A 25,913-nucleotide genomic window follows, 5' to 3' on the forward strand; every position below is an offset into this window, starting at 1 on the left:
TGGCAGGACCTGCGACCCTGCAGGGGACCCACACTGGAGCAGTCTGTTCCTGAAGGACTGCACCCCATGGAAAGGACCCTTTAATTATATAGGAAATATAATTATTGCAATGATGGGTAAAACATGCCTGACCATCTAACCTACTGCAGAATATCATAATATACAGCATTACTAGTAAATCTACCACACAGGAAATGGTAATCTTTCAAGTATAGCACCAATCTGGGAGCAGCAAAGAATGTACAAATTCTTTTTTCTGAAGTGCAATAAAGTTGTTCTGACATACTATTATGTCACAATATTATCATATCCACTGCTCAGTCAGAACTGTGCTTTTTATAATGTCATTTTAATCTAATGTTTTCCTGTGTAAATAGAAATGTGTGATACTTCAGAAAAAAATCCTACTTAAGCTGTAAAAATAAGAGAATTCTACATTGTTGATACTACTTACTGACGATGAGCCCAACATGGATTTTGGAGATCTTATAATTCCGGCTATGGAGTGACGTATAGTGTCCAACCTTGAGACTTTGTCTTTCTTGTCCTAGGAGAAAAAGTAATATCTCCAGTAAAACCAAGCAAATCAATATGGATTTACTTCTGTGCATTAATAATTGAATTACTGGAGGACATGGAATGTAGACTCATGGATTTTGTTTGAATAAAAGATAGGGACTGATCTGCTACTTATACAAACCAGCAAGCTTGTGTCAACATCAATGGGATTATGCTAATGCATACCAATTGAAGAGCTGAAAGATTCTGTGATTCCTTAAATATTTAGTGCAATTATTTTAAATATCACTATTGTTAACTATAAGAGATCTGAAATTCTTTTGTACCCTAAAGATAGAGGACCTAATTCTCAGCTGTCCTGAAATACCTATTTTTTTAAAAGGGTATTGGTTTGACGCCATATAATAAAATCATACATAATAAAACCCATACATACATACTTGCATTATCCTTAATTTGTTTTCTTCTTTTATTAATCTGATCTTCTCTAATAATACACTACTTGTAAATATTAATACCAATCAGTGCAAGTAATAGGATCCGTTTGTTTTCTGGCATTACAATAAATCACAGGGGCAGCCACCACTATCTGGATTTTAAATCCTTTAAGAACAGAGCTGTTCACTAAAACTACTTCCATCACAAGTAAATGGAAAGTCCAAAGTGTTTATAACTTGACTTAGTCCAAGGACTGTTTATTTCCCAATATCTGATTCATTGTCAGCTCTCAAAATTTAGTATCAAAGAATCTTTAAAAAATACAGAAATGTATTTTTAACACTGAAAAACTTAGTTTATTTCTCATAACTTCACCCTCAGACACAGATGAGGTATTTTAATGAATATTTGCAAAATAAATAAACCTGAAGCAGAGAGACCACACATTAAAAATCTCATTCTAATTAGCTATGGGTTAATTAAGCTGTAAGAAACTGAAAATGGAAACAGAATAAATCTGTTCTGTAGTGTAACAAAAAAAGATTGCTTCAAAGTTTTGAACATACACCCTTGACTGAAGAAACTGAAAATCTGATAATGTAATAAATGCAGTTTCAGTTTATTCCAAGAATTCTGAATGAGCAACAAAATCTATTAAATCTGTATACAGAATAAAGTATTGTTTGAAAATGACTCCCAAATATAATTTAGTTTACAGAATATAGGTTAAATATTGTCTTAGTAAAATAAATTTACTTGTTTAGCAGCAAAATTCTGCAATATTCCATAATTTGTATGTCATGAAAAGAGAGTATTCAAAAGAACATTTCATATAGGAATAGAAAAAAGGCTAAAAGGGAATTTACTAGCCACTTGAAATTAACACCGATCAATACAATTTTTATTCTTTTTATCAGACTCAAGTAATACTGCATGTCAACTACTTTTCTTACAGTAAAACACTCTGTCCTGAGTCGACTGGCAAGTTGATATTTATTTTTTAAGTATTGATGAATTAAATTGACTACTTAAAAAAAAAATCATTAATAACAGGGACAACACAGTGTCTAATTTTGCTTGCATGCCTATCAGGCTTGGAATGATCGATTCATTTCACACATCTTTTCACAAGTGAGCCACGGGATTTAACTGTGACTAAATGTCTACTTCTTACATGACAGGAAAAAGGAAGTTACCAAAATATGCATGAATTCCATTGTGTTGTGTTTCCACCCCTGGGGTAGTCGATTCCATGTGTATTGGACACCCCTCCACATGAAAGCAAACTGTGGCCTGCACTCTGCTGCCAAAGGAATTGAGAAAAACACGTTGGCTATATCAACTGTGGCATACCACTTGGCTGCCTTTGACTCCAGTTCATATGGAATTCGAGCATTTCCAGTGTGGTCGCACTCAGCGGTGGTATGACTTGGTTCAGGCCACGGCACTCCACTGTTAACCTCCAGCCCCTGCAAACTGGATGTCATCCGGATCTTTGGAGACCTGCTTGTCGTCCAGGTCACTGTAGATGACTTCCAACACCACTAATTCTCTCAGGTATTGGATACATTTCTCCGCTGTATTCCACTTTCCTCAGTAATTTACAAGATCATCCTTGAAGGGATATATCACCTTCACACTCGACAGGAGCTGCCTCCAGAGGCTGCAGATTCTCACCTCTTTTCCGCTTTCTTTGTCAATTCCCCAGTTCCTAGTGAGGGATCCCAGCTGTTGGGCTTCCTTACCTTCTAACTCCTGACTGTTGACCCCACTATCCCAGCATCAGAGCAGCCAGGCAGCAATCTGCTCACCTGGCTGGTGGCTGTAATCTTTCCACAAATCTCAAAATTTGCCCAGGGTCAAAGACCAGGTAGTTTCTGCCTCTTGGGTGACTTCTCTTGCTTCCTCCTCCTGTTTCCATGTCGAAGGACCAGCTTCCTGATCGTACCCTTCCTCCTCCTCCTCCCTTACTAATCGATGGTATGGACCCATCAATCTCTGTGTCCAGTGTCTCTTTTTGACTCCTGGGGCAATTACTGTAGCTGGGGTTTGGGTCCCTATCTCATCCAAGGCAGCGTCAGATGTGTTTTGAGTCCCTGGCTCAACCATGGTGTCCTCAGAGGTGGTTTCAGACCCTGTCTCAATCACACTCCTTTGATGGTACTGAACAGAGGCTCAATAGGCACATGCCAAGCCCCAATACAGTGCTAGGAGCTGCTGGGTTTCATGGGGTAGGAAAGGCACCCTCACATCAAGTGGTGCACCAATTCAACATGGGATTACATGACCTAGGCACCTGCCAGATCCTTCCACACACCCTACCACCCAGGGATCAACCACCTCGGGGCACGTTTCCTTGTCACCTCACAAACAAGTTCAAAGAATCACAGAATGGTTGAGGTTGGAAGGGACCTCTGGAGGCCATCTGTTCCAACTCCCCTGCTCAAGCAGGGCCACCTAGAGACAGTTGCCCAGGACCATGTCCAGACAGCTTTTGAATATCTCCAAGGAGGGAGACTCCACAACCTCTCTGGGCAACCTGTTCCAGTGCTCAGTCACCCTCACAGTAAAAAAAAATTTTTCCTTATGTTCAGACGGAACTTCCTGTGTTTCTGTTTGTGCCCATTGCCTCTTGTCCTGTCACTGGGCACCACTGAAAAGAGCCTGGCTCCATTCTCTTTGCATCCTCCCTTCAGGTATTTATATACATTGATGAGATCCCCCCCTGAGCCTTCTCTTCTCCAGGCTAAACAGTCCAAGCTCTCTCAGCCTTTCCTCATAGGAGAGATGCTCCAGTCCCTTAATCATCTTATTGGTCCTTCATTGGACTCTCTCCAGTAGCTCCATGTCTCTCTTGTACTGGGGAGCCCAAAACTGGACACAGGACTCCAGGTGTGGCCTCACCAGTGCTGAGTAGAGGGGAAGGATCACCTCCCTTGACCTGCTGGCAACACTGCTCCTAATGCAGCCCAGGATACCATTAGCCTTCATTGCTGCAAGGGCACACTGCTGGCTCATGTTCATTTTGGTGTCCACCAGGACACCTAGGTCCTTTTCTGCCAAGCTGCTTTCCAGCTGGGTGGCCCCCAGCATATATGCATGTGGTTATTCCTCCCCAGGTGCAGGACTTTGCCCTTCCCCTTGTTGAACTTCGTGAGGTTCCTGTCAGCCCATTTCTCCAGCCTGTTGAGGTCCCTCTGGATGGCAGCCCAACCCTCTGGTATATCAGCCGCTCCTCCTAGTTTTGTGTCATCTGCAAACTTGCTGAGGATACACTCTGCCCCATCATCCAGATCATTAATAAAGATGTTGAACAGGACTGGACCGAGGATTGACCCCTAGGGTACACTGCTAGTTACTGGCCTCCAACTAGACTTTGTGCTACTGATCACCACCCTCTGGACATGGCCATTCAGACTGTTTTCAATCCACCTCACTGTCTGCTTATCCAGCCCATACCTCATCAGCTTCTCTATGAGGATCTGCGGTGAGTTAACCTTGGCTGGATGCCAGGTGCCCACCAAGCTGCTCTATCACTCCCCCTCCTCAACTGGACAGGGGAGAGAAAATATAACAAAAGGCTCATGGGTCAAGATAAGGACAGGGAGAGATCACTCACCAATTACCATCACAGACAAAACAGACTCGACTCGGGGAAATTAATTTAATTTATTGCCTTCCCCCCAGCCCTCCCTTCTTCCCAGGCTCAACTTTACTCCCGAATTCTCTACCTCCTCCCCCCGAGCAGTGCAGGGGGAAGAGAGAATGGGGGTTGTGGTCAGTTCATCACACGTTGTTTCTGCTGCTCCTTCCTCCTCACGCTCTTCCCCTGCTCCAGCATGGGGTCCCTCCCACGGGAGACAGTCCTCCATGAACTTCTCCAATGTGAGTCCTTCCCATGGGCTGCAGTTCTTCACGAACTGCTCCAGCATGGGTTCTTTCCATGGGGTGCAGTCCTTCAGGAACAGACTGCTCCAGTGTGGGTCCCCCGCGGGGTCACAAGTCCTGCCAGAAGACCTGCTCCAGCGTGGGCTCCTCTCTCCATGGGTCCACAGGTCCTGCCAGGAGCCTGCTCCAGCGTGGGCTTCCCATGGGGTCACAACCTCCTTTGGGCGCATCCACCTGCTCTGGTGTGGGGTCCTCCACAGGCTGCAGATGGATATCTGCTCCACCGTTAACCTCCATGGGCTGCAGGGGGACAGCCTGCCTCACCATGGTCTTCACCAGGGGCTGCAGGGGAATCTCTCTGCTCCGGCACCTGGAGCACCTCCTCCCCCTCCTTCTTCACTGACCTTGGTGTCTGCAGAGTTGTTTCTCTCACATATTCTCACTCCTCTCTCTCCTGGCTGCTGTTGCGCAGCATTTTTTCCCCTTTCTTAAATACGTTATCACAGAGGTGCTACCACTGTCGCTGATTGGCTCAGCCTTGGCCAGCGGTGGGTCTGTCTTGGAGCTGGCTGGCATTGTCTCTATCAGACATTGGGGAAGCTTCTGGTATCTTCTCACAGAAGCCACCCCTGCAGCCCCCCCGCTACCAAAACCTTGCCACCCAAACCCAATACAGGATCTTATGAGAGACAGTGTCAAAGGCCTTCCTGAAGTCCAGGTAAACAATATCCACTGCTCTCCCCTCATCCACCAGGCCAGTCATGTCATCACAGAAGTTTATCAAGTTGGTCAAGCATGACTTCCCCTTGGTGAAGCCATGCTGACTAATCCTGATGATTTTCTTGTCCTCCATGTACCTGGAAATGATTCCCAGGATTAGAAGCTCCATCACCTTCTCAGGGATGGAGGTGAGGCTGACCGACCTGTAGTTCCCTGCATCCTCCTTCCTGCCCTTCTTGAACATAGGAGTGACATTTGCTTTCCTCCAGTATTCAGGCACCTCTCCCAATCGCCATGATCGATCAAAGATTATCAAGAGTGGCCTTGCAATGACATCTGCCAGCTCCCTCAGCACTCATGGGTGCATCCCATCAGGGCCCATGGACTTATGTATGTCCAGGTTGCTTAAGTATTCCCTGACCTGATCCTCTTCCACCAAGGGTACATCTTCCTTGCTCCAGCCTTTCCCCCTGCTCTCTGGGATTCCTGAAGGCTGGTCTTGCTAGTAAAGAGTGAGGTGAAGAAGGCATTCAGTACCTCAGCCTTTTCCATTTTCTATGCAACCAGGTCCTCCGTCTCATTCAGCAATGATCCCATATTTTCCCTAGTCTTCCTTTTTTCGCCTATGTACTTAGTGTAGCCCTTCTTGTTGCCTTTGACATGCCTGACCAGATTCAATTCCAGGTGGGCTTTGGCTTTCCTAATCTCATCCCTGGATGCTTGAACAACATCTCTGTATTCCTTCCAGGTTACCCGTCCTTGCTTCCACCCTCTGTATGCTTCCTCTTTGTTTTTGAGTTTGGCCAGGAGCTCCTTATTCATCCACACAGGCCTCGGCATTTTTGCCTGACTTCCTGCTCATTGAGATGGACCGCTCTTGAGCTTGAAGGAGGTGATCCTTGAATATCAAACAGCTTTCTTGGGCCTTTCTTCCCTTCAGGGCCTTATCCCATGGGACTCTTCTAAGCATGTCTTTGAAGAGGCCAAAGCCTGCTCTCCTGAAGTCCAGGGTTGTGAGCTTGCTTTTTCCCCTGGTCCCTCCCCTCAGGATCCTGAACTCCACCATCTCATGGTCACTGCAGCCAAGGCTGCCCTCAATCTTCACACCCCCAGTGAGCCCCTCCTTGTTGGTGAGTATGAGGTCAGCAGACCACCTCTTCTCATTGGCTCCTCTATCACTTGGAGGAGGAAGTTATCATCAATGCACTCCAGGAACCTCCTGGATTGCTTCTGCCCTGCTGTGTTGTCCCTCCAGCAGATATCGGGGTGGTTGAAGTCCCCCATGAGGACCAGGGACTGAGAATGTGAGGCTGCTTCTATCTGTCTGTAGAAGGCCTCATCCACTCGGTCTTCCTGGTCAGGTGGCCTACAGCAGACACCCACTACAATGTCACCTTTACCTGTCCTCTCTTTAATCCTAACCCATAAGCTCTCCGTCAGCTCCTCATCCATCCCCAGGCAGAGCTCCATGCATTCCAGCTGCTCTCTCACATAAAGGGCAACTCCCCCTCCTCATCTTCCCAGTCTGTTCTTCCTGAAGGGCCTGTACACATCCATTGCAACACTCCAGTCATGGGAGCCATCCCACCATGTCTCCGTGATCCCAACAAGATCGTAGCCCTGCAACTGCACACAGACTTCTAACTCCTCATGTTTATTCCCCATGCTGCATGCATTAGTGTACAGGCACTTCAGAGAGGCATCCCAACATGTTGAGTTTCTGGAGAGAGTTTGAGGGATTTCTCCATAATGGTACCTCATAGGCAAGGTGCCTTGTTTGCTCTTACACCAGGATGAAACCAGGTTCCACAAACCCACAAAAAGCCAACAGTCTTAGATACTAGGATCAAACAGCTTACATAAGGATGTGCAAGATCATCAGGAGCCTGTGCAACAAAACTATGCACATCAGTCCCAGAGGAGAAAAGGGAGGTGTAATCCCTCATTCTCTCCACAAGATAGCCCAGCCAGCACAGGAATGGCATCAATGCCAGGGCCAAGCACATGGTCATTGTTTTCATCAAACTGTTCCCAGGCACAACAAAATAGAGAGATAAGCAGCGCAGCAAATGGCAAGAGCTAAAAGCAGCCACTAACAAGCCCTAGACTCTATTATACAGTAAAGCAAGCAAGCTCTGTGACCTGCACAAAAGCCTGCCAATTAACAACTACAACAGCTATAGCACACTCAGATCAAAACTGTTGTTATCTTGAGCCCCACACTGGGTGTGAAAAAGGGCTGTGGTGGGTTGACCCCGTCTGGCAGCCAAACACCCACCCTGCCTCTCACCCACTCTACTCTCCTATGGGATGGGGAGAAAATAGAAGGAAGGTGAGAAGACCCATGAATCTAGATAATGACAGTTTAATAGGGAATGCAAAAGCTGCATGCACCAGCAAAGTAAAAAGAGGAATTCATCCACTACTTCCCATCGGCAGGCCTGGAAAACAGGGCCTCAGCACATGTAATGGTTGCTTGGAAAGACAAATGCCATAACCATGAACGTCCCCACTTCCTCCTCCTTTCCCTGAGCTTTTACTGCTGAGCATGATGTTATATGATATGGAATATCCCTTTGGTCGGTTTGGGTCAGCTGTCTTGGCTATGTCTGCTCCCAACCTTTTGCCCACCTCCAGCCTACAGGCTTTTGGAGGGGAAGAGAGAGAGAAAGCATTGGCACTGTGCAAGCCCAGTTCGGCAGTAGCCAAAACACTGGTGTGTTATCAATACTGTTTTAGATACAAATGTAAAGCACAGCATCATACCAGCTACTATGAGGAAAGTTAACTCCATCACAGCCAGAACCAGTACACAATGCAAGGTCAAAGGACCTACACAGGAGATCCAGTTTTTGGGAATAAAATGGCAGGATGGACATTGGCACATCCCTATGGATGTGATCAATAAGATAACAGCCATGTTCCCACCAGTTCATAAAAAAGAAACACAAGATTTCCTAGGCATTGTGGCTTTCTGGAAATAGGCATTCTGGGTTATAGTCAGCTTGTGAGCCCTCTCTATCGAGGGACCCGAAAGAAGAACTATTTCGACTGGGGCCCTCAACAGATCAAACAGGGGATAGCTCATGCAGTAGCCCTTGAGCTGGTCCAGTAAGGAACAGCTGTGAGAAATATGTTCTACACAGTAGCCATGGAACATGGCCTCACCTGGAGCCTCTGGCAGAAAACACCAGGAGAAACCTGAGGTCGACCTCTAGGGTTTTGGAGCTGGGGTTATTGAGGATCTGAGGCCCACTACACCCTGACTGGCCTCTGACCTCAGGACTAAAGTACCATAGCAAGGATGCATGATATAGTTAAACAAATGCAAAGCTTACCATAGAAGTGACTGATCTGGCATCTTCTTCATAATTCACTACAGGTGGTGGCTCTTTCCCATCATTTTCTTGAACCTTTTGTTCCAGTAGTTCTTTCTGAGCTGCAAATTTTGCCTCAGAGCATCTTAATTGCTGAACTGTTTGCTTCAGTTCTTCCAGTGCATGCTTTTGGCTCAGCAAGAGTACAATACTGCAGAGAAAAATAACAAACAATTTTAAAACACATGATTTAAAATACATATTTTGCTTCATGAAAGCTACATAGAATAAAGCATTTTCAATACTGGAATTTGTTTTTCTTTTTTCACTTTATCCATCCATGTAATGAAGGAAATTATTAACCTTTTATAAGTAAGAGTGTGAGAAGTCCTCAGAATTATTTGTTCAAAGGCATAAACACATGAAGTAAATATTAGAAAATTCTCAAAGCTACAAGACAATGAAAGCAGACACCTACTTAGCTATTCCAAAAACAAAAATCATGTTGTAGCAAATACAGAAGGAATTATTATTTTCATCCACTTCGGTTGAATTTACAACCATTAGGGTTCCCTGTCCTTTTGGGAAGAAATACACTTTTAGATTATGATTTCCAGTGATGAGGAATCCACTGCAATCCACATAGCCATTATAATAATTATCTGCACTATTAAACTCACCTTATATCCAGTATAAATTGGTCTGGCTCCATGTTAGAGGTACCTGTTGTCTCCATCTTCTGGACTGAAAGGTCCTCTACTGCATAAGTATTTCTGGACTGCAGTCAGAACACTCTTTAACATTCTTTTTTTTAAGCTAAACAAATTTAACTCCATAAGGGGCTAAAAGAAGTTCTTTCTCGTCTTCTACATGCTTTTATGGCTTTTTGCTGACACCTCTCCCCCCCCCCATTTTTCAACATCTATCAGAACTGGACCCTGTATTAGCAGTCTCACCTATACCACAGTCTTCTGATATAGTATTTCACCATTTATAGATTTAGAGATCGCAAGAGCATTTTCAAATTTCCCCCATTAACTCCAACACCTTCCCAAAGACAGACCAACAGCCACTCTCAACCCCTATAAGCTTTCTTTTTTGTGTGTATAAGTTTACATTTGGAAAAAGACAATTAGCCAAGCACAGTACATAATGCAATCTGAATTTACTAGTGTCTCATCTCAACGTTTTAGATAGATAGTTTTCTTTCAGGTCACTGATTTAAAAAAAAAAAAGTTCAGTAATTCAGAGTAAGAAGATTTAGTTACAGTTATATTTCATGTCCACTAGCCAGTTTTTAGTCTATTTATTGATTCTTCTTTCTTTGAGAGACTTCATACCTACATTCTTACACTGACAAACTTCAAACTGTTACCCTATAAGTAGTGCCTTGTAGAAGACCTGAGATTTTCCTTTTGAAAACAACAGTTGTAGCACAGCCTACTGAAGGCTCTATCAGCTTTAAATGCTTCAGGGACATGATAGTGCTTAAAACAGATGGGGGGGGGGGGAGGGGGAACCCACAACCCCGCAAGTGGCCTCACAGCAGACAGCCATATAAAAAGACTGTACCAATCTCCTATGCTGCAATCAAGATTTCCACCTTTGTTGCATGCAAATGGAGAGCCATTTGAAGAGATTCTGCACAGTGGGAAAAACAAAACAAAACAAAACAAAACAAAACCCCAAAAGCTCCAGAGTGCTCAGTCCTCCCAGAAATTAATAAAGTTAAATCTGGAGGACTTTCAGAAGGATCTAGACCTGTGTCAATAAAAGGAAAGAGTCCTCCTTACACTGAGAGTATCAAGTATAAATTTAGTCTTAGAAGCATGAACCTTCAGGAATAAGGAAATACTGAAAAACTAACTTCTTTGATAAGAAAGAACAGAGATTAATTAAATTAAGATGGCCATAAGACAGACTTTCACATAAAGATATCAAAGAACACCCACATTCAACTCCAAGAGATATTCCAAAACAGACATAATCAAGCAGTAGTGAAGGACAAGCAGATTGCTTAGAGCATATACAAGTACATAGAGGACACTTTCATATTACCCCCAAGAACTGCCAAAACCAAAGATGGACAGAAGCTGTCTAACACAGAGAACCATCCACCATCCATGGTGCAATATATACAACCTTAAAAGCACTCAACTGGAACCCAGAGACATGTAGTCTAGAAAGAGGTGCAGAGTTCTCACAGTCTGAAAGGACAGATGAAGCAGGTTGAGGGACCAGAACTACCAAGAATGAGGACAGTGTAGAGAAAAATCATAGTATTCTGTCACTCTACACCTTGAGAATAACCCCTGGAAGACAAACCCTCCTGCCAGCCCTCCAATTCTTAGGGGGAAAAAAGGAAACTTAGAAGTTATCCCTGACAACAATCCACTCCTGAGCAGAAATTAAAGTATTTCTCCTTTGCCCTAGCAACAAAAAAATCTGGCTCATGTAATTCCTCTCTCACAAATGATATTGGTTGTTGTACTCATGAACGAGGTTCATGCAGCTCTGCTGACACTGCCCACAAGAGAGCTGGAAAATCCAGAAAAAACAATTCAAATATCAACTTCATCAATAATTCCACACATCCACAGCTTCAGTCCTCTCCAACAAAGCAGGGGAGACCTGATTCAACCTTGTTTGTTGATGCAGCAAGAAGTTGCTCTGTCATAACCTGTACATGTAAACACTGAACATGAAATAGACATATTCTGAAAGCACTACAGGCCAAACGTCATGCATGTCAAGAGATTGTTTCTTCACAAAGTGATCCTGAGTCAGATCATTATTCAAGTAGGTTCCAAAATAATAAGGGAACACTCTGTCATAAAATCCTTGTTGGCAGGAAAAGATAAAAAGTCATATCCCTAAATATGTGCATTGTACTAAGTCACAAAAAAAAATATTCTGATAATCAGCAGAATGATCATTCATAGGTGTCCTGGTTTCAGCTGGGACAGAGTTAATTTTCTTCTTAGTAGCTGTTACAGTGCTGTGTTTTGGATTTAGTGTGAGAATGATGTTGATAACACTCTGATGTTTTAGTTGTTGCTAAGTAGCACTTATCTTCAGCCAAGGACTTTCCAGTTTCCCGTGCTCTGCCAGTAAGCAGGTGTGCAAGAAGCTGGGAGGCAGCAGAGCCGGGGCAGCTGACTTGAACTAGCCAAAGGGGTATTCCATACCATGGAACGTCATGCCCAGTATATAAACAGGGGGGAGTTGGCCGGGCGGCGCGGATCGCGGCTCGGGAACTAACTGGGCATCGGTCAACGAGTGGTGAGCAATTGCATTGTGCACCACTTGCTTTGTATAGTTTAATTCTTTTAGTATTGCTATTGTCATATTATTATTATTATCATTATCATTGTTTTTCATTCCTTTCTGTCCTATTAAACTGTCTTTATCTCAACTCACGAGTTTTTTTTCCTGATTCTCTCCCCCATCCCAGGGGTGGGGGGGCAGTGAGCGAGCGGCTGCGTGGTGCTTAGCTGCCGGCTGGGGTTAAACCACGACAATAGGGAAAGGATCAGTATGATGTATGAAGACACAATTGGAGGTCCTGGAAGTGAAGTTTGGCATGAGACTGCAGAAGTTTAAAAGTATCACACAAAGAAGTGAACAATCTCTACTCAAGATAATGTTCTATTGTCTGGTCTTCATTATGAGAGAGAAAAAAGAAAAAAGATCTCCTTGTGAAAATGATGGCCTTCCACTATCAACAAGGCTTTGGTGAATACACAACAGCTAAAACAAAAACATCCCAAACTCTGAATGGTTACAGCTCATCATGATCCAGAGATAATAAGATGGATCCTGCATGTTTGTCGTGGTTTAACCCCAGCCGGCAGCTAAGCACCACGCAGCCGCTTGCTCACTGCCCCCCACCCCTGGGATGGGGGAGAGAATCAGGAAAAAAAAACTCGTGAGTTGAGATAAAGACAGTTTAATAGGACAGAAAGGAATGAAAAACAATGATAATGATAATAATAATAATATGACAATAGCAATACTAAAAGAATTAAACTATACAAAGCAAGTGGTGCACAATGCAATTGCTCACCACTCGTTGACCGATGCCCAGTTAGTTCCCGAGCCGCGATCCCCCCTCCCAGTTAACTCCCCCCAGTTTATATACTGGGCATGATGTCATATGGTATGGAATAGCTCTTTGGCCAGTTTGGGTCAGCTGTCCTGGCGGTGTCCCCTCCCAGCTTCTTGTGCCCCTCCAGCCTTCTTGCTGGCTGGGCACGAGAAGCTGAGAAATCCTTGACTTAGTATAAACACTACTTAGCAACAACTAAAAACATCAGTGTGTTATCAACATTCTTTTCCTACTAAATCCAAAACACAGCACTATACCAGCTACTAGGAAGAAAATTAACTCTGTCCTAGCCGAAACCAGGACAGTATCCACCCCTTATTCTATACCATCTACATCATGTCCAGGTCCCACACTTCCCAATGCATTTTCAATTAATCACCACCACTTTTGCTGCCTTTTAATACATATACACACAGATATCATTCCCTTAATGTATAAGCCTTTAAAATGTCCATTTAAAATGTTCGTTGAGTTCATTCAGTCCATGACTTTGGACTCCATCTATCATAACAGTCTGTCTGGGCAGGAGAGATGGTGTGAAGTCCGCTCAGTCGGCAGAGCAGGATTGGGCTTTGGTGCAGTGCAGCGGGCAGATGACATTGGGCGCAGCAGGAGGATGGTGTGTAGTGTTGGATTGTTGCATGCTGCAGTCAGTCCTGGTTCCATCACTACTGCACTTCGCTTGGTTTTATCAAAGTTCATTATTAATCTAGATAATTCATACTGTAATACTGTTGATATAGCATATAACAACTATAGTAATGATGACATACAATGGCAGGGTTATATAGCAATTAACATAATACAATTTAATTCACTGGCTATTCTCACCTAAAATCAAATCCCCTTGAGGCACACATCGGACTTCCCCATCCTTCCGCATCACCCACCAAGTGCACCCAGGTCCTTGAGCAAAAGCAATCCCACGAATGGGTTTGCCTTTGCCTGAGGCAGGAGTAACCCAGACTGTCTTCCCTAGCATATTTTTTTATGTGCACTACAGGGACCTTCTCCCCTTCTACAGTATGTAAAAGTTCTGATTGGACAGGGCCAGCCCGATTGGCAGATCCTCTAGTGTTGACTAACCAGGTGGCCTTTGCTAAATGTGTATCCCAATGTTTAAAGGTCCCACCACCCATTGCTTTCAATGTAGTCTTTAACAATCCATTGTATCGCTCGATTTTCCCGGAGGCTGGTGCATGATAGGGCATGTGATACACCCACTCAATGCCATGCTCTTTGGCCCAGGTGTCTATGAGATTATTCCGGAAATGAGTCCCGTTGTCTGACTCAATTCTTTCTGGGGTACCGTGTCGCCATAAGATTTGCTTCTCAAGGCCCAGGAGAGTGTTCCGGGCGGTGGCATGGGGCACGGGATATGTTTCCAGCCATCCAGTGGTTGCTTCCACCATTGTAAGCACATGGCGCTTGCCTTGGCGGGTTTGTGGGAGTGTGATGTAGTCAATCTGCCAGGCCTCTCCATATTTATATTTCAGCCATCGTCCCCCATACCAAAGAGGCTTTAACCGCTTGGCTTGCTTAATTGCAGCGCATGTTTCACATTCATGGATGACCTGTGCGATAGTGTCCATGGTCAGGTCCACCCCTCGATCACGAGCCCATCTATATGTTGCATCTCTTCCCTGATGACCTGAAGTGTCATGGGCCCACCGAGCCAAAAATAACTCACCCTTATGTTGCCAATCCAGATCCACCTGAGCTACTTCAATCCTAGCAGCCTTGTCCACCTGTTGGTTGTTTTGATGTTCTTCAGTGGCCCAACTCTTGGGTACGTGGGCATCTACATGACGTACTTTCACAACCAGATTCTCTAGCCGGGCAGCAATATCTTGCCACAATGGGGCAGCCCAGATGGGTTTACCTCTGCGTTGCCAGTTACTCTGATTCCATTGCTGCAACCACCCCCACAGAGCATTTGCCACCATCCATGAATCGGTATAGAGATAAAGTATTGGCCATTTTTCTCGTTCAGCCATGTCTAAAGCCAGCTGGATGGCTTTCACCTCTGCAAACTGACTCGATTCACCTTCTCCTTCTGCAGTTTCTGCAACTTGTCGTATAGGACTCCATACAGCCGCCTTCCACCTCCGATGCTTTCCTACAATGCGACAGGACCCATCAGTGAACAGGGCATATTGCCTCTCATTTTCTGGCAGTTTATTATACAATAGGGCCTCTTCAGCACGCGTTACCTCCTCCTCTGGTGATATTCCAAAATCTTTGCCTTCTGGCCAGTCCGTGATCACTTCCAGAATTCCTGGGCGACTAAGGTTTCCTATTCGAGTTTGTTGTGTGATCAGTGCAACCCACTTACTCCACGTAGCATCAGTTGCATGATGTGTAGAAGGGACCTTCCCTTTGAACATCCAGCCTAGCACTGGCAGTCGGGGTGCCAACAGGAGCTGTGTTTCAGTACCAACCACTTCTGAAGCAGCTCGAACTCCTTCATGTGCTACTAATATCTCCTTTTCAGTTGGAGTATAGTGGGCCTCAGATCCTCGATATCCCCGACTCCAGAACCCTAGAGGTCGACCTCGGGTCTCCCCTGGTGCTTTCTGCCAGAGGCTCCAGGTAGGGCCATTCTCCCCAGCTGCGGTGTAGAGCACATTTTTAACATCTGGTCCTGCCCGGACCGGCCCAAGGGCTACTGCATGAACTATCTCCCGTTTAATCTGTTCAAAGGCTTGTTGTTGTTCAGGGCCCCATCTAAAATCGTTCTTCTTCCGGGTCACTTGGTAGAGAGGGCTTACAATCAGACTATAATTTGGAATATGCATTCTCCAAAAACCTACAACACCTAAGAAAGCTTGTGTTTCCTGTTTACTAGTCGGTGGAGACATAGCTGCTATTTTGTTGACCACATCCATTGGGATATGACGACGTCCGTCTTGCCATTTTATTCCTAAAAACTGAATCTCCTGTGCGGGTCCCTTCACCTTACTCTGTTTTATGGCAAAACCGGCTTTCAGAAGGATTTGGATTATTTTCTCCCCTTTCCCAAAAACTTCTTCTGCTGTGTTGCCCCATATGATGATGTCATCAATGTATTGCAGGTGTTCTGGAGCTCCACCTTTTTCTAGTGCATTTTGGATCAGTCCATGGCAAATGGTGGGGCTGTGTTTCCACCCCTGGGGCAGTCGATTCCAGGTGTACTGGATGCCCCTCCAAGTGAAAGCAAACTGTGGCCGGCACTCTGCTGCCAAAGGGATGGAGAAAAATGCATTAGCGATATCACTTGTGGCGTACCACTTGGCTGCCTTTGACTCCAGTTCATATTGAAGTTCTAGCATGTCTGGCACAGCAGCACTCAGCAGTGGCGTGACTTCATTCAGGCCACGATAGTCTACTGTTAGTCTCCATTCTCCATTAGACTTTCGCACTGGCCAAATGGGGCTGTTAAAGGGTGAGCGAGTCCTGCTGATCACTCCTTGGCTCTCCAGCCGATGAATCAGCAGATGGATGGGAATCAGGGAGTCTCGGTTGGTGCAATATTGCCGCCAGTGCACCCTTGTGGTAGCGATTGGCACCTGTTGTTCTTCAACCCTCAGCAACCCCACAACCGAAGGGTCCTCAGAGAGACCAGGTAAGGTGGACAACTGTTCAATTCCCTCTGTCTCCAAGGCAGCTATACCAAAAGCCCACCGATACCCCTTTGGATCTTTAAAATACCCTCTCCTGAGATAGTCTATGCCAAGGATGCATGGGGACTCTGGGCCAGTCACAATGGGGTGTTTCTGCCACTCATTCCCAGTTAGGCTTATTTCAGCCTCCAATACAGTTAGCTGTTGAGATCCCCCTGTCACACCAGAGATACAGATGGGTTCTGCCCCTTCATAACTTGATGGCATTAGGGTACACTGTGCACCAGTATCCACTAGAGCCTTATACTCCTGTGGGTCTGATGTGCCAGGCCATCGAATCCACACAGTCCAATAAACCCGGTTGTCCCTTTCCTCCACCTGGCTGGAGGCAGGGCCCCTCTAATCCTGGTCAGAGTATTTGTTACTCACTTCTTGTAAAAATGACTTAGAGGTCCCTTCAAGAGGGTCAGAAGCCCTTCTACTTTGTCTGGCAACCGGAGCGGCATCTTTCGTGGAAGAATCCCCTTTTCGGGTTGTTTTTCCTTTCAATTCACGTACCCGTGCATCTAGGACCGAGGTAGGTTTTCTATCCCACTTCCTCATGTCCTCTCCGTGGTCACGCAGGTAAAACCACAGGGTACCCCGTGGTGTATACCTTCTATATTCTCTCTCTTGATCAGAGGAATGCTCACTCCTAATAGCTGAGATATTGGTCTGTACAGGTGGGGAGTAGGACTTTTCGATCAGTTCAATCAGTTTTTCGGACTTTTCGGACAGTTTTTCCACAGCCGAGACACAGGCTCGTAGGGATGAAGAGAGATTTTCTTCATATTGCCGGAGTTGGCGAGCCATTTCATCCACTGTCGGTGCCTCTTCATCTTTCCAAGTTAGTACTGCCAATGGGTTGGCATACGATGATGGTGCGCTCCGTAGAAACTTCCGCCACATGGGTCATGTGCATTGAACTTCGTCTGGATCTCTGGGTAATTGTAAACTGTCTGGGTCATAATAAATCATCTCTAGCACAGCTAATTCCCTCAGGTACTGGATACCTCTTTCCATGGTACTCCACTTGCCTGGTTGACATATAACATCTTCCTTGAAGGGATACCTTTCCTTCACGCTTGACAGGAGTCGCCTCCAGAGGCTGAGGGCTTGTGTCCCTTTTCCAATCGCCTTATCAATGCCACCTTCCCTAGCAAGTGATCCCAGCTGCTTGGCTTCCTTACCCTCTAATTCCAGGCTACTAGCCCCATTGTCCCAGCATCGGAGCAGCCAGGTGATAATGTGCTCACCTGGACGATGGCTGAAATCTTTTCGCATATCCCGCAGCTCACTCAGGGATAGAGATCGGGTGATTACTTCTGGTTCTGCCTCTTCCTCCTGTTCTCGTGATGGCCCTGGTTCATCTTCATCCTTCGCTAAACGAACTGATTTTTTTGTATATTTCTTCTTCTGTATAGGGGCGACTGATACTGGCACAGATTGGTTCTCTGGTTCAGCCGCAGCGCCTGTCGCAGGGGTCGGAGTAGCTGCAGTGCCTGTCGCAGGGGTTGGAGTAGCTGCAGCGCCTGTTGTCAGGGCTGGAGTAGCCGCCTTGCCTGTCGCTAGGGTTGCAGTAGCTGCAGTGTCTGTTGTCGGGGCTGGAGTAGCCGCCTTGCCTGTCGCTAGGGTTGCAGTAGCTGCAGTGTCTGTTATGGGGGCTGGAGTAGCCGCCTTGTCTGTTGCCAGGGTTGCAGTAGCTGCTGTGTCTGTTGCAGGGGTTGGAGTAGCCGCAGTATCTGTCGGTCTGTTTTCCCTCCCTTCCCCCTGAGGGTGCTGCACAGTATTGAGCAGTGTTTGGTAGATACTGGCCAGGGCCCAGCACAGTGCGATAAGTTGTGCCTCTTTGGAATCGCCACAGCATTTTCCTTTCAGATAATCTATCATTTTATCAGGGTCCTGTAGTTGTTCGGGAGTGAAGTTCCAAACCATTGGAGGTGAGAAGTTCTCTAGATACCTGCCCATTTTCTCCCACATGCCATGCCACCCATGGCTATTAAGCCTCGGGGCAGATTTCCGAAAGGTATTCTTAAATAGTTGTTTAACCTTAAACAAGGCCTGGAACACATTCAGGAGACATAGCAATAGGAACATGCTGGTTTGAACATCCCAAGGATATTCAAAATTCTCAAGAGCCACTGTAATTTGCCTGGAGGAGAAGGGGAAGCTGAAGAAATGTGTCTCCCCCGTGGCTTGGCTCTCCGATGAGAAAAGGTACAAGGTGTAATTATTAATAGTTTCTGATAGACGGCTCCCGAAGTACGGAGGTGACGGCAATGCTGAGTACAAATACCAGATTAGTTTCATGACCAGCAATTCTATCGTATCATAAGCCAGTGTTACAAAGTAGAACAACATGATAACTCTGGCCCAGTTCCCACGGGTGATAAACAGCACAACAGGGAGCATATACTGCAAGTAAGGTGTTACATAACGCACCTTTAAGAACAAGTGCACCAACTTTGAGAGCAAATACATCAACATTGTGACCAGCGACTATTGAACTAATATAATGTATGTTTATAACAAATTTGTTCTAACACATTCCAGTCAGATTTGTCGTTATCTCAACCCGTCGAGCCCCACGTTGGGCGCCAAAAAGGACTGTCGTGGTTTAACCCCAGCCGGCAGCTAAGCACCACGCAGCCGCTCGCTCACTGCCCCCCCACACCTGGGATGGGGGAGACAATCAGGAAAAAAACCTCGTGAGTTGAGATAAAGACAGTTTAATAGGACAGAAAGGAATGAAAAACAATGATAATGATAATAATAATAATATGACAATAGCAATACTAAAAGAATTAAACTATACAAAGTAAGTGGTGCACAATGCAATTGCTCACCACTCGTTGAGCGATGCCCAGTTAGTTCCCGAGCCGCGATCCCCCCTCCCAGTTAACTCCCCCAGTTTATATACTGGGCATGATGTCATATGGTATGGAATAGCTCTTTGGCCAGTTTGGGTCAGCTGTCCTGATGGTGTCCCCTCCCAGCTTCTTGTGCCCCTCCAGCCTTCTTGCTGGCTGGGCATGAGAAGCTGAAAAATCCTTGACTTAGTATAAACACTACTTAGCAACAACTAAAAACATCAGTGTGTTATCAACATTCTTTTCCTACTAAATCCAAAACACAGCACTATACCAGCTACTAGGAAGAAAATTAACTCTGTCCTAGCCGAAACCAGGACAATGTTAAAAGACATGAACTGTTCTCTTTCCTGAACTGTGGCAAGATGTGCACCAGGTCATCCGCTGAAAAGTATCTGAAACACTAAATATTTTCAGTTTGCCAAAACCACATGTAGAATGTTCCCTGTTCCATCTATGCATGGAGAAGTAGCCCCTATAAAATTCTTTAGCTGTGGCTTCCATCAATGCAAACTTTATGGTCCTTGTGGCTAACAAGAGCTACTATCAACCTCACAGAGTAAGATCTTGTGTGAAGAGTCCTTGTGAGACTGGATCAGGGCAACAGATTGGAAAGTGGTATTGGGTTTATATGGCAAGGTTTTGGTAGCTGGGAGGCTGCAGGTGTGACCTCTGTAAGAAGACCAACATGAGGCACCAAAAAACGCTGTGGTGGGTTGGCCCGTCTGGCAGCCAAACACCCACCCTGCCTCTCACCCACTCTACTCTCCTATGGGATGGGGAGAAAATAGAAGGAAGGTGAGAAGACCCATGAATCTAGATAATGACAGTTTAATAGGGAATGCAAAAGCTGCATGCACCAGCAAAGTAAAAAGAGGAATTCATCCACTACTTCCCATCGGCAGGCCTGGAAAACAGGGCCTCAGCACATGTAATGGTTGCTTGGGAAGACAAACGCCATAACCACAAATGCCCCCACTTCTTCCTCCTTTCTCTGAGCTTTTATTGCTGAGCACAACATCATATGGTATGGAATATCCCTTTGGTCAGTTTGGGTCAGCTGTCCTGGCTATGTCCCCTCTCAACCTCTTGCCCACCCCCACCCATCTGGGCTTTGGGGGGGGTGGGGGGGTGGAGAGAAAGCCTTGATGCTGTGCAAGGGCTGTTCAGCAATAGCCAAAACATCAGTGTGTTATGAATGCTGTTCTAGCCACAAATGCAAAGCACAGCACCATATGGGCTGCTATGAGGAAAGTTAACTCCATCCCGGTCAGACCTAGTATACACTGCAAAGTCACTCAATAGCTCAGAACTGGTGGTGCTGAGGCTGTGCCAAAAAGAAGTGAGCTGAAGTCCAAACTGGTTCAAGTGAAGAGACAGAAAACATAATTTTGCAGACTTGAGCTTCATTTTGCCCAGATAAAGCAGAGCCAGGGAAGATTTTATCAGCACTGAAGGGCTAACCTCAGCATCTTGCATGAGACTCAACAATAACAGACTCTAAAGCTCTTGAATTTGGAGGTGACCTCCCCGCTTTCTTTCATGAAGAGAGACTTGCGTTAAAGCTCTTTGAAGGTGCCAACTCACAGCCAAGCAATCTGACTTGATCAGCCCATCCACCAGCAGGATGACCACTGGCTCAAGAGGCAAGCTTTCATTCATCGCTCAACTGCCCTTGCCTTTGACCTTGCTTTGCAGTGCTGAGGCTGGTGCTATATCGTGTGACAGCAGTCAAGAATATGCAACGGTTGATTGAGACCTTCTAGGGACCATAAGTACTTGTATAAGAAGAGCTAAACAATCAAAAACGTCCTGGTCATTCTTCAGTGCAGTTAAAAATTAAAATGGGGTCTGTTGGTGGAAGACATAACCAATGCCAAAACAGAATGGGTGATTTCAGGGAAGCTTATGTCTTACACCTAGAAATCTAAGCCAGATCCCATGCTTTTTAAAAAGACCCACAGATACAGCTGGAGTCTACACTGAGATCATCTCCTCAAAAATACAAACATTTGCTACAGGATCAAAGGACCCTACCTACAGCAGGAAAGGCAGGGATAGAAAACCACTTTCAGAGAGATATAATGCACAACAAGACAATACTGAAGAAACATTCCTAAGGAAAAAGCAGCATGAGGGAGAAACAAAGTCATAATGCTTAAAAACCCCACAAAACTCATATATTACAAAGTGTTTATCCTTTAAGCTATATGCAGCAAAGAAGGTAGGTCAAGAATTGAAAAATGGGAAAATATACATACTGTGGGTATATGTGTAGGCTATCAAAGAACAGGAAATCATCAAATCGGAACAATTACACATATATATAAAGTTTCATATATGAAGAAAATGCTACTCAATGTATCAAGTTACAAGATGCCTTCAACAGAGCTTAGAAGTCTTTTTCAATGAAGACAGAATTATCTGAGGACTTGCATTTCACTTCACAGGTATTGCAAACCAATATTTATGACCAAGTTAGTAAGATTCTGACTGATCACAACAAGAATTGGAAAAACATCACTACAGACAGAAGTTATTTATCTGTTGTTATAACTTCAGTTTAGACTGTGATGTGAAACTTAATCAGAGTTAGAAAAAAGACCAATGATCTTGATCAAAAATTATTATTTATAATGAATGTTTATTTGTGGCACTGTAAAACATCAATTAATCCCTCACCTTCATTATTTACTATTCAGTATTACAGGGTATTGGTTCTACATTATTGCATAAGAAAGTTTACATATCTTGCATATTGCTCTGAAAAGTCTTTCATAAAATCATATCTATACAATGAACTGTCAGAGAGACAATCTGAATTGACTCCTTTTGTTCCATCAAGCTGAAGTTACACTGCTTACCAAAGGTCCAGTTCTTGAGCCATCCCAATAGTATGACAATTAAACTAAATTAAAGAAGCTGCTCAGTTCTCTAATTAATTAGGATCTGGAGTGGGAAAGGTTTATTTAAGACATTGGAAACTAACTTTTTGTTGTCATTGATAATAATCATTTCTCACTAAAGCAAAACAATGTTAGTGCAGATTATTTCATATTTAAGTCTTAGGAACTGCATTATAGACAAATTTATCTCAAATTATTATATTTTGATATTTTAGTTATACTTACTCCGACGTTTTTTCACAAGTCTTAGAGGACTCCTCTAATTTTTTCTCTAGTTCCAACACAAGTTTCTCTTTGCTCAAAAGTGTCTGCTGTGTCTGAATCAATTCTTCTATTACTGTTTTTAACCTGTAATACATACATTTCAGAAATCTATGGTATGCATACACAGACTGAACATATTTGGAAACATTTAAATTTTTTTCCTAAAGATGAAAAGGAGCATTAGTCTTCAAAATATGTTATTTGCTGGTCATTGGTCTTTTTTGTGTATGTACCTTTATATTATATTATTAACCTATGTTATTACAGAATCCATACTAGACTGTGGATACATACAAAGTTACAGAATGATCTGCTGCCTGCATTCTCTAGAATGCATGATTCGTTATGTGGATTAATGCCTTCCTAATATATTGCTAATTCATGAGAAGTTATATGAAAAATGAAAGCCTTCAGACTGTTGAAGTACACATTAAATAAATATGTACAATCAGTAGTTGTAATGTATTAATCTCTAGAAATAATAAAACCAGAATCAGTAGGTTTTGCATTGCAAGTTAAAACAATACTTTTTAGTATAAGAGTGATCTGTATATTCTTCTCTATATGATTAACTTTTTTAAAGCCACACAGTTTTTGGTAATGGTAAGTCCAAAATAAAGGTAAAATTTGTACAAAAATACTCAACATTAACTGAGAAACTGTTATTGCACATTAAAACCATTACTGACACTTTGCAATTATACTGGCAAACATTCCAATACCAAAAAAAGTCAACAAATGTAAAATGAGACTTTGCGATATAATTCTTAGTCAACTCTACACAAAGCAGATAAAAGGCTCGCATATCGAAAAATATGCTTTGACTTCAAGCAATTGCTAAGCTGGGAGAATAATTTAAAAAATATCCTTTCCTTTTTGGCATTCATCTATCCATCTTCAAGTATCTTACTCTTTCCCCTGTATTTTCAAGCACAATTTTAATAAAAAGGTATTATAGTAAAGAGTGGAACAAAGGTAAAATACATATAGTACTTGATACTGCACAGATCGATTGCCCAAAACTGTTCCAGTTTGGGGAGTGTCAGAGGAGGTTTATTCTGTTATGCTTTTCAGAATATCTCAATATTAGTCTATGATAGTCATCAATATTTATCAGGAGACACATCTCTCTCATTACTTACAAAAGTTCCCTAATAAACACTGACTTTTAACTACCTCTCTCTGTCAAATCGTCTTTATTCATAAATATAAACATACCTGAAAATGTAAAACTGAGCCAGTTTTCTCATCACTTATCCTTAGAATATATTTTATTAAAACCTTCAGTAATGCATGTAAAGTTGTCATTCTTCTCATATACTCAAAAAAATGATTGATTTGACCTAAAATTATTGATTCTGGATTAACATATATCTTCTACTCCATTCAATGTCTGGGAAATAAATCCAGTATATGTATTAGATTTATTATATTTGCTAGATACTGAAGGTAGTTTTCCTCTGCAGAAACATAACGATGTAGTATTTTGAAGATCCAAGGCCATGATCTCAACTCTAAAGATCAACAATCAAATTCCTATTGTTTCAGAACATACAGAATGGATCTTTAAAAAGCCATCATCTATCAATAAAGGATGTAATACACTGACCTTACTTGAGAATATCTAGTCAATGCACAATAAGTTGATGCAAGCATGTTATATTTTTCTAGTAGTTTTAAAGCAAGACAAAAAAAAAAGCAGTTGACAAGGTATATCAAGCAAAAGCAGTTAAAGAAAACTAAGCAGTCATAAGAGGAAGGGTTCTTGCTTGTATTAAAAACAATTAAAAAAGAAGAAATAGGATAATAATGAGTCAGTTTTTACAGTGCCAGGAGACAACTAGTAGAGGTTCATAAAAATCTGCACTGCTTAATATGTTCATGATAACTGAGATGAAACAACAATTTTAAAAGTGACAAAGAATGCTGACAGTACAATGTTATTTGAGGTAGTAAAGGAAGGGGCTGAATGTGAATAATGCAAAAGGATTTTTCTGAATCTTATGAGAATCAGTAACTGGACTGCCATTTAGAAGATTAATCTCAATGTGTATTAAAATAAACAAATATACAAGGGGGAAAACAATCCAAAACTTTATACAGTTGTCGTGGTTTAACCCCAGTCAGCAACTAAGCACCACGCAGCCGTTTCCCCCTCCCCCTCCCAGTGGGGTGAGGAGGAGGAAAGCAAAGGAAAAAAAAAAGTAAAACTCGTGGGTTGAGATAAGAACAGTTTAATAACTAAAGTAAAATATAATACTAACAATAGTAATAATGAAATATAATAATAATAACAGTAATGAAAAGGAATATAATCAAAAAAAAGGAAGGGGGGAGGAGAAAAAAAACCAGTGATGCACAATGCAATTGCTCACCACCCGCTGACCGATGCCCAGTTAGTTCCCGAACCGCGATCCGCACCTCCCGGCCAACTCCTCCCTGTTTATATACTGGGCATGACATTCCATGGTATGGAATATCCCTTTAGCTAGTTCAGGTCAGCTGCCCCAGCTATGCTCCCTCCCAGCTTCTTGCACACCTGCTTGCTGGCAGAGCATGGGAAACTGAAAAGTCCTTGGCTTAAGATAAGTGCTACTTAGCAACAACTAAAACATCAGCTTGTTATCAACATTATTCTCACACTAAATCCAAAACACAGCACTGTACCAGCTACTAAGAAGAGAGTTAACTCTATCCCAGCCAAAACCAGGACAACAGCGAATGGCTCTAAGCTGACCGTTACCACTAAGAAATGAGATCTTGGGGTTACAACAGACTATTCCATGAAAACACTGGCTTGATACTCAACAGTGGTCAGAAAAATCAAACAGAAGGATTCTCTAGGATTTGTTAAAGATTAAGTAGAACAAGAACATAGGAAACCTCAATATGCCTCTCTCTAATCTATGTATCTGGATTACCTGTGCAATTCTGGTCATTTATCTCAAAAACAATACAGTAACCTTGAAAACATTCAAATAAAGATAACAAGCTTAATAAAAGATAAGAAGTTTTGGGAAAGGAAGAACTAAAGCTAAAGACTGTTTGCTTGGAAAAAAAAGATGACAGAGCAGGAGTATGATAAAAGTTTACAATGATGTCATGAATGAGGTGGAAATGAGTACATTGTTCCTATTGTCTTCCAAAACAAGAGCTTAGAGTCATAAAATGAAACTAGGAAGTAACAGGTCGACATAATGTTAAGTTAATCTTTGGAATTCCTTGACCTAAGATACCATGGA

At 43.4% G+C, this 25,913-nt stretch overlaps 1 protein-coding gene across 1 annotated transcript in view; it reads right to left on the reverse strand.

The window, feature by feature from the left end:
• Positions 1–25,913, reverse strand: part of LOC127029049 (tyrosine-protein kinase Fer-like) — a gene marked incomplete at its 5' end in the record, with an annotated part of 129,437 nt that overhangs the window by 95,768 nt on the left and 7,756 nt on the right. The window contains 3 exons of the mRNA XM_050914711.1: positions 455–547; positions 8,904–9,093; positions 22,633–22,755. Of these exons, the coding sequence (XP_050770668.1) occupies positions 455–547; positions 8,904–9,093; positions 22,633–22,755 (406 nt within the window). The remainder of the gene's footprint in view (positions 1–454; positions 548–8,903; positions 9,094–22,632; positions 22,756–25,913) is intronic.

The sequence above is a fragment of the Gymnogyps californianus genome, unplaced genomic scaffold (assembly GCF_018139145.2).
Source record: "Gymnogyps californianus isolate 813 unplaced genomic scaffold, ASM1813914v2 HiC_scaffold_65, whole genome shotgun sequence".
Taxonomy (NCBI): Eukaryota; Metazoa; Chordata; class Aves; order Accipitriformes; family Cathartidae; genus Gymnogyps; species Gymnogyps californianus.